This window comes from Sipha flava, unplaced genomic scaffold, assembly GCF_003268045.1.
Source record: "Sipha flava isolate LNK unplaced genomic scaffold, YSA_version1 117_pilon_pilon, whole genome shotgun sequence".
NCBI lineage: Eukaryota > Metazoa > Arthropoda > Insecta > Hemiptera > Aphididae > Sipha > Sipha flava.
The window spans coordinates 1,157,611-1,168,137 of NW_020271741.1; the positions used below are offsets into that span (position 1 = coordinate 1,157,611).

Below are 10,527 nucleotides of genomic sequence, written 5' to 3' on the forward strand. Positions count from 1 at the left end.
ACATTATTATTGTATATATAATTTTTTGCTACGAATTTAGCTCAGGTCTCTTTTCCTTCCGACCCTTTTCACTATTAACGGAGAGAAATATGGCCGTAAAAGGATTAAAGGACACGATTTATAGAGGCTACGCGAAGCAGCCGCCCCGGGTTGTTAAAAATGAATTATGGGAATACGGGTTCGTAATGAATATATGAAATAAAAAAAAACTTTACATACATTACCTGAAGCCAGTCTGTACACAGCAGTAGCGGCGTACGTTGTAATATACCCCGCGTTCTCAGACACAAACCCACTGGACGTTTATTCGTGTACGAACATATATTTTTTACGCCCGGTTCGCTGTTTCACTCGTTTTTTATCGGTCTTCTTTGACGTGTCCTTTTCAATTGGAAAAAACTGAAGCCGGCATTGCGCAACTCGATTTCTCCGCACTACATAGAAATAATAATATGCACACGTAGTTCACGCATGTCTTACGCATTAGATGTGCGACAAAAACACTCGTGGAGATCGTGTGTAACAATATTTCAAAAATAATTCTACCATTAGTGCTATTTAAATTACATCACGAATAATAATTAAAATACAATGTATATATAGCGTGCATAAATAATCGGAAAGCATATAACAATGAAAAAAATACGCGGTAAAATCTACGAAATAAATGTTCGCATGTATAATGACAAATTATTCTAGGAAAACCCGCTGAGTGAAATCAAAAACCTTAGAACTAGCTGCATTAGTAGGAAATTATTAGATATGTTTAAATATTTATAGTTTTGATTGAAACCCACGTAATGGTACGAATTTTTATTTCTTTGACTATGCACTGTGTGTTGTTATTATTGTATTGCATAGATGCATCAATTCAGCGGTTTCCGCTCTAATTTCATACGTCGTGAGGCCAAATAAATCTAAAATATTCGATGGAAATCGGCTCAATATTATACCTGATAACAGCCATATCCCATATGTATACCCAATACGGATTATACGATTTGAACGCTGATCCAGACGAATGCTTAATGTAGAGGCCATTGGAAATACGGATAACATCGTATCAGACACGTTGAAAACAATAATATAGTACACCACCATTATGGCTGTTCTATTATCGAGTTTATTGAAAGTAAATGTTATGAAATTCTAGTGGAGAATCGTTCATCTCCATTTTCTCTAAACACTATTCACGTCCCTTCGGTTCATATTATGTATTTATTGTTTAGTGCTAACCTTGGCGTATCAATTGTTCTGTGACGTTTTTTAAATGCTGTGCGCGTTGTATGCCCACTCAGATTGTCCATCGTACGTTGTATGAGCCAAATAGATTAAATTGTTTTTAATAGATTTTAATGCTATTAGTTGTAATACACCGAAACACTATTCATTTTTGTTAATCAAATGGACCAAGTGGGAAGATTGGTACGATTGGTTAGAATTAATTTCTGGTAATGGTTCTACAGTTAATAGTTAATAGTTCAGTGACGATCGTGTTTCCATAGTTTGACGCTACGAATGTAATCGTTATTATTATACTCATCGTGTACATGTGAAATAGTTTTCGGTCCGGGAGCTCATCTACCTTGGATATTTCTGTCAAGCGCACGCGATGTGTTTTCGTTAAAACAAGGTTGACAATAATTTGTTTTATATCTCGGTTGACATTTGTACAAAATTACGCATGTATGAACGTTTCATAAGACCAAACTCATTGGTTCATGTACAAAAAACATATTTTAGTCTTTGTAGGAAATGGTTTCAACAACAAAAATGGTTTCAATCTCTATCCGTAAGCTACGTATTGTGCACATAGCATACATGGCCGTTATATTTACAAGTGAAATATACATCGAACACCGATCCAGTTAAACAATATGCGCAATGAGTGGTGTATCGCCATGTGCTTTCAATTTCATGCATCCGAAGTCTTTAACGTTTTAAACGTTAGTCGACAATTTCTATTTGATAATCCATCATCAAAACTATTGTAAACCATCGAAGGAAAAATTCAACAAACATATAATTAACCTAAAAGCAATATTAATTTCCCTATTGTTCAAAATCACAGGGATCGATGAAGCATTTCTTTTCAGATAGATACATATTATTATTCAATTTCATCGGAATCAGGAAATCAGGAATTACTTTATGAGTAATATTTTACCACGATATTATGTCCAGTTACTCGGAGTTTTAGGCATACAATTCGTTTGTTAGTCCAACTCGTGGTTAGATTCTGACTAGTAGTCAAGGAAGCATGTTTAATTGATTATCATAACATTTTTTCTGAGAGATAGGGGGGCAGAGATACTGTATACTAAAAAGCGACGCCTTAAAGCCACGTAGGGAAACAAAAAAAAAAAAAAAATCCATGTATCTATAAAACGCCCTGTATAACACGCTTAAGTACTTGGTGTTCTGTACCTATAAGCAATGTACGTGTGTAAGGGCCACGACGTAAAAAGTCTCGTATTCACACTAACGACCGCACGCCCTGTCATGTCGTCGATATATATATATATATAAACCTGAGTGCGCCTAACGAGTTAAGTGAAAAGTCTTGTATTCGGTCGAAATATGAAAACGATGTGTCCTTACCAGGGCCCGTCTCTGCCATAGCCACTATGCCAGAATCACCGACAACGAGTCGCGGTCGTGCTTTCCCCTCCCACTCCCGTGCAGTCTGAATTTTACATCGGCACGCGTATATCATTATATTTTATATACGTCCGTATGGACAAGAGAATAAATCTTAAGGTCCGAGAGTTGTTGACGATCCAATTATCACGCGATTAGTTTGACCGTCCGTTGGATCGAACCACTCACAACATTCGATAACGCTGCAACTGCAAGTACCGACATCGTACAAATTGTTTTCTTTACAAATCAGAGTAAAAACAACGTTCATTAGAAATTATGAATGGGTTTTGATGCATTACATTGAGTTTAAAAAAATAAATCAGCTGCAACCCCGACAACCGCATAATCGTTTAGCAAATCGATTGATGACGTCTTTCTCATAAAAATGTTGCACATAAATAAATAAAAAAAATGGACTATACATAGCAATAGTTAAATAATTAAAAGCTAAGCCTTCAGTGTCATTATATTTGTACATTACGACTTTTATTTTCCATATTTATCCGACATTTTATTAACTTTCTACACAACTGATGATGAACTTTTCATTCGGAACCGGTTGTACATTACAAATATAATAATACTTCAGGCTATATTTTTATTTACTTATTTATTTATTTTTATATGTGTATTCATTAATGAATACTAATCATTTAATAATTTTATTTTTTTTATTTTTATTTTAAAACTATCAATTTTATACTTAGAATCGTATATTATTTCTGCGTTAATCAATTAAGCAACTCATATAATTAATACAAAATACAGAAGAAGCGGACCTATCACTAATTTTAACCTATAACTAACGAGTATTGTCGATTCGTCCAAATTGTATTGTTAATTGTATTGTATTCTTATGAATGCTGATGAAATACAACAAAATATCAATCATCATACGTACACCTGGACCTATATCATTTAATGATAAATGAGTACTGAGATTTTTTTTATTTTTTTTTTCATATATTTGTTGTTGTTAAGTAATATTCATCCACTATTAATGGTTTTCGTTTATTTAATAAGAAAATATTTAGTTTATTTTGTGACTGTGAGTGATTTGAGAATTATAGGAATGGATTGTCAATGCATTGGAAGTTAAAAATAATATTTCAAACCTTTTTATAAGTATTTAATTGTTATGTATAAAAATTGACCGTTCATCAGTAAAGTGGTATATCATAAATATATCAGTATAACTATAATTAACTTGGACATTTTTGTATATTGTTCGTGTAGGTCAAAAACTATTCATAATAATACGTTGGATTAAATTCAAAGACAATAATTGAAATCTTATAATTGAATTTTACCTTGGGAATGAAGTGAGGATAATATTAATTTCGAAAAATTTCGGATTTCAGTGATAAAATCTAACCAGGTATTTTCAATCAAACGCCTGAGGTTTCTGCTATTTTTTACTTTTTTTTTTTTTTTTTTTGATTAACTCATGATATTTTTCGAAACTATAAATAATCATAGAACTGGTTAAAAATTGTGAACCACAAAAACGATGTATTAACGTATGTAGGCATTTAATTATGTATCGAAAAAAGGTGACACGTGTATTCTGCCGCATTGCGCATCGTGGCACTCCGAGTAAAGAAAATAAATACGAAAAACGGAGTCATGCTGTTATTTTATTTATAATATTTTGTTAGAAGCATATACTTTGTTCTCTCTGTTACGGTATTAAAAGATTATCTGAAAAGTTATTTAATATCACTCAAAAGCATCACAGATTGTACACTTAAGATAAACTACACCACAACACATTACAAATCGGTTGTTTCCTAGCTATTGATTTCTATCGGTTACGTTAGTGGAGAGAAAGGGCACGTCACTTAGTAGGGAATTGTCGGTTATAGAGTTATTCTTAAAAAAAAAACTACCATGTGTTTATATTTAAGTTTTTAGAGTTGCTTTAAAATAAAAGAAACACAACGAATCGCACGAAAAAAAAATATACGTGTTTGTAGGAACGTAGTGTAAAATATTTACACATATTATACAGGGCAAGCAGTCAGTATATCGCATGGATTGTTTTATTCGCATTTTTCTCTAACATTCTAATTATTTTTCTCCGCCGAACCGCGAATCCTGTCTCTTATCCGTCCAGGGTCGACGAGATCCCCGGCGCTGGATTATTTCGGTCCCGTTACCACCGACGGACCCGAGACGAGACACGCGCGAGTAACCGTAACGCCCGATGATCGGTCGCGCGGAGACGTTCTGCGGTCGTGCACGTCGTACGATATTTACGGCTGCAGGCAGTTCCATCTGTACCCTATGGGTACTTAGGTCACGTGCTCAAGACAGGGGTGCTATTTCAGTTTTTTTAAGGGGGTGCAAGTAATTAAAGAGGCCAATTTTTCCCACCACCAGGCCAACATTTATGATTAGCAGTGATTACTGATCAGCCACGGTGCATGCACAACATTAAAAATTGGAAAACTGAAGGCCAAAGTGGCAAGGCCATGTATCAGTGACGCCTAGGCCAATAACTGAAGATGAAAAAAAATCAGGGTGTTCGAGTGCACACACTGCTCTCTCCCCAAATACCGCCCCTACCTCAAGGCCCCCATCTGGCTGGGGGCCTCGAATAATAGATATTATAATTTTTAATTTTAATCTATAACATATTAATACGACTGCCTATAAAAAAAATAATTCTTAATTGCAAAAAAAAAATGTTAGACAAATAGCAATGTTAAAATTTTAATGTCAAATAAATAATTAACGCTTAATTGTGTGCGATTGGTGTTTTTACTCACCTTTTTTTGGTTTACTAAAGAGACCCCTAATTTCCAGGTGCCCATAGTCTAAGAAGGCCTTGGCTGCAGATGCCCGTTAGTGTACGGCACCGCGTACGATTGGAGTTTCACTCACTAATACTCGAAAAAATGCACCCCATGTGTCGACTATGAATACCTTAACGAGTCCACGATTATAGCAAATGTCTAGTCCTACACCGCTCACGGTTATCAATAATTAATTTAACCTCCAATAAATCGTATACACTTATGTGTAGTATGACATCGGCTTTAGAATGTTTTCCACTTGTCGCAAGATAATTCAAAGATCTTTTTGTACGGCTGTTATTGAAATATTAGTAATGCCGTACTATCAAAATGGAATTAGAAGAAATGTTATTGAATTCGTTCAATTTATTTTATGAAATTTATTGTTTAGCCGAGTTCCGGATTTAAATGCAATACCAAATTCAGAACATACCAATTGGATCAGGGCTTAGTTACCGCATGCGTGCTCATATTAAATGGACCAGAGAAAATTTGTGGGTTGTGCGTATTGCAATATTAATCACGATCGAAAACTGACGTATGGTCTGGGTATAGGGCTTTATTACTTTTTTTCTCTTGCTATTATTCTTAATAATAACTTAGAAAAATATAAGTAGCTAATTGCTTTTTATCACTCGCCTTCATATAACAATTATCACGTGCTTCAGTTTTAACTTACATAATTTCATTATGTTAGAGTATTATATTGAAAGGAAACGTTTGTATCTAAAAAAAAAATTTAAACCAATTTCTGATATTGAATTTAGCTGTAGTGGCAGCCCGTCAAAACTATGAAACAATAGCTGTTTACTCCGAAGATGCTAACGTAAAAAATTATGTTTCATCACAAACATTTGCAAATAATGTGTACAAGAGAAACAGTATGAGAAATCGTGACTATATTCTTGGAGAAAGCTTACTCACGTCAAGGACTTTTTATGAAAATGCTATGGCATGATTGAAACATTTATTCTTTGTTTACGTATTATTTGCATTTCATATTAATTCCAAATCTGTACTTGACATATTAAAAAAAAAAAAAAAAAATACGATATCACAAGATATTTCGTGGAAATATCAAAATTCAGAATATTGCTCGAAATTGAATATATTATATAAAAATACTTCAAACGATTGCATTAGAGAGAGCCGTTGAATTAACTTTCCATTTTTCGTTCTTATACGTCCCGTATTCTTAGAGAAAAAAAAACAAACAATTTAATCAGACAGGAATGCATCGCGTTTCACGCAACATTATTTTTTTGAAATATAACACACAGTTACACTACGGAGGTGTAGGTTTAGAACTTTCACGTTGTGAACGTTCGATTGTTGACATTATTGGCCTCTTTCAGCCATCACTGTTTATTTTGTACTTATTATTGCAAGACAGCAATATTGATGCACAGCAGGTTTAAGTTCTTTTTTACATACAGGTGGTAACCATTCAGTTCGTTGTGCTCATTCAAACGTTGTTTCACACTCTTCGGAGACCCGAATACTAGACGAATTCTCGATGACGATACCATATAAATTAGTACAACGAATGCGTGTCCTAAAACACAATATTGTCGGCGAAATAAATCCGATCCGGTCCATTCACTGACTTTTCCAGGTGCTCGACAAGCGAAATAATGACGTTCGATAATTGATTCGCAATTGGGACAAAACGAAGTACTCCAACTCACCCTTTTGGCCGCCCTGACGTGGCATTGTTTTTGATACGGGTTATACCAACACTACAATGATAATAATTTACAGCCGACAAAACCGAGCATTTCTGTCCCGTTGAATATGCTTATAGGGATTATAGTTTCCTATAAGAACGTGCACCTGCTACGCAGTCTCGAGTTCTGTGCATGTGTACGTATGTGTGTGTGTCGCATTCACACAAGAATGTGTTTTCGGATAAGTGTACAAAAGTATTTTTACTATCATATCTACACGTAATCTGCTTGACTTCGATATAGATTTATGGAATAAAATACAATTATACGACTCGAAAATTATCGTACAGTAATATAATTGTTTATTTGACTTGGTCAACTGTTTTATTTTCGTAAATGTGTACATTTTTTTTAATGAAAAATTTAACCATAACGTTATTCGATAATAGTATTAGAGATACAAGCATTCGTCGATCTATAATAACGCACTAATGCATAATACGGATGCTTAACTTAAATTATTGATCATGGCATTTCATTATGATATATGAATTATTAAAAGGAAGTTATATGAAAATGTTATATGAAAAGTTGTATGAAAGTTATATGAAAAGTGTAAGAAGAATGATTTTCGAGTAAAATTAATTCTGTTAATCATTTCAAAATGCCTTTCAAGTTTTTATTAGACCGTGTCAAAAATAAACTGTTAATATTATTATAAACTATATGTATCATTTTACACTTGACTTCAGCATAAAAATATTTTCGAGTATCTGATTTAAATATATTCGATTTTTGATGAAAAAACTGTCAACGCTATTGCATTATTAAGTTTTTAGATAATTTAGCTGTATCCAGTGACAAATTGGAGAAATAGAATAATTTTCTATTTTCAATTTTTTTTTTAATTTTCATTTTACTAATTATTATATAATCTTCGAATATGTCGTTTTTGAATGACTCAATTGTGAACACAAAAATGTAAAAATCCAATAGTTGTAATCATTGGAAAACGTTTTTGAAAAAATTATTCAGGTTGCGTTTGTTAGAATAACTGTTTTCGCGTAGGTTGCCTCACCCGCAGCATCGATTTTTTTTTTTGCTCAACTGACGCCACGATTAAAGCTAATAATTATTTGATATTTGTATGTGGGACGGTAACAAAACAGCAAACAGTTTGTTAATAATTGGCTTATCGTTTCGGTTGTTGTTGCAGGGTGTGCAGTTGTCCCACGTAATGATACCGGGAAAGTGACAGTGGACTACTGGGGAGCACAAAAAGAAAGCCGTACTGTCTTCAACTGGATGACGACGATGACGTAGATGGCGGACACGGACGACAGGACATTCAAAAGGAGCTGAGAAAACCAAATATATAATATATTTATATTTATAATCTATATGAATATATTTATTTATAATTAAAGCTGTAGCCCACTTATGTATATGAAATTCGTAATAAGGGAAGAAAAAATAAAAATAATCATTGTATACCGAAATAACAATATTTATTATGGATTTGTGTAATAATAATAATATAGTGATTTTATTTCTATAAAATTGAAATTTGCTACCGAAAAAATTGCTTTATCTTTCTACGCGCGATTTGCGTGTACCATACTCCTTTATTTTCAGCCCACCCGACGCGTCAAAACAGAAGTTAAAAACAAATACCGGAGATCTCCTGATAATGGAATTGTAACTTAATCCAAACAAGCGGTGTAGTATTACGATTTTGTGTCTTCCTCCCTAGCTCTATCTTTTTCTACCTCGTCCTACGTCTCTCTTTCAAGCAATAATGTTCTCGTCGCGTAAGGGCTGCTACGACCGACTACTTCACCCCATACCGAAGAAGACGCCGACAGAGCTTAATTTTTCTACTATAATTTCTTCGTTCTTCCTTACTATTTTCTATACTTATACGCCACGTATAATAATGAGAAAAAAGAATTAATTTTCTTCTTTTGGAAACGGATTACGTTTTTAGATTGGTTACTGCGCAGTAACTCAAAAATATTAGATTTATCGTCACAATCAATAAAACTAGTTTTTTCTGTTTACTCCCTGTCATTTCATTACTCAATCTTATGCTCACAAATGTCCATCTAGTTTACAGTAAATAAATTAATTTCCAAAAACAGTAACACTACCGATAATTTACCAATCGTAATAAGTCCAACAGGTTTATAGAATGGTGTATAATTATGTCAGCGTTTCTTTTATTTTTTATATCAATTTCCACGTTCGATCTTAACGTTTTAAGAATATATCTCTGCTCCGGATTATAAAGAAAATCTGATATTTTATCATTCATCGTGTGTATTGATGTATTCCAAAGGCGATGAAAGTTTTTTTTTTTTGCACAATCATATACTTGGTAAATAAAACAACGTAGCTCATATTTTCTATTTCAAAATGTTTCAAAATTTTAAGTTTTAAGCACATTTAGCGGATGAATATAATTGCATATTATTTTTCAATTTTCTTTTAAAAATAAATTTGTAAATTAATATTGTGGCTCTCCAGTATTTGCCCAATCACTTAACATGCCCTGTCAGAACCTTTTAAATCTATAAGCTTAATGAAAATCATTACGTTTAATGTACTATAATTATAATTTTGACTTTACACAAAGCAATATTTTTATATAATTTTAAAAGTGTTTGTTTTTCTTGTACAGTTAAAATATGATATTTTGTTCATATTACATTTTATTGTGGGTTATATTCTAAAGTATAAGTTGATTTACGCTACCACATTATTACCAGTACATGGGTTTTGTATAAAATTGAAAATAAAAAATCTAGGTCATATAAATTAAATTTACAAAAAAATATTTAACATATATTTCTAACACAAATATTATGAAGTAATAGTGTTTTCAGATTAGGTTTAAGATTAGATAGAAATATTTCAACTCTAGATATTCTTAATCTTTTAAGTATGTATTAAATGAGTATTCAATGGGAGGATCAGTTTTAATAACGAAAATAAAGAGGCTGCTTATAAAATATTAAAATATGCAACACAAAAAATTAGTTATCCATCATTTGAGGTGCATATAAAATTGTTGTGTTAGAAAAACTTTTGGGGTACTTGAAAAAATAAAGTTTACTTTGCATTTTATTATTTCCCGACCAGATTGTTACATAATTTTCGGCAGAACAATTATACAATATTAGGTTCGATATTCCATCGTCCGCACGGGATAAACGAAGGACGTACTATATCGTGGTAACACTATGCTGTAATGTTTCAATAGCATATATAGTTGATATTATAAATTCAATGCACCTGCGGTATTATTAATAGAACCGTATCCGTTATTATAACTATTATTATTATTATTATTATTATTATTAATATTATTACTATTATTATTATTATTATTATTATTATTATTATTATTATTATTATTA

The 10,527-nt window shown here is 32.5% G+C and overlaps 1 protein-coding gene across 1 annotated transcript in view; it reads left to right on the forward strand.

Moving 5' to 3' along the window:
- LOC112693131 (transmembrane and TPR repeat-containing protein 1-like) overlaps window positions 1–8,622 on the forward strand; it is a 168,302-nt gene extending 159,680 nt beyond the window's left edge. The window contains exon 15 of the mRNA XM_025568057.1: window positions 8,325–8,622. Coding sequence (XP_025423842.1) covers window positions 8,325–8,363 — 39 coding nt within the window. The 3' untranslated portion in view covers window positions 8,364–8,622. The remainder of the gene's footprint in view (window positions 1–8,324) is intronic.
- Window positions 8,623–10,527: the final 1,905 nt, after the last annotated feature.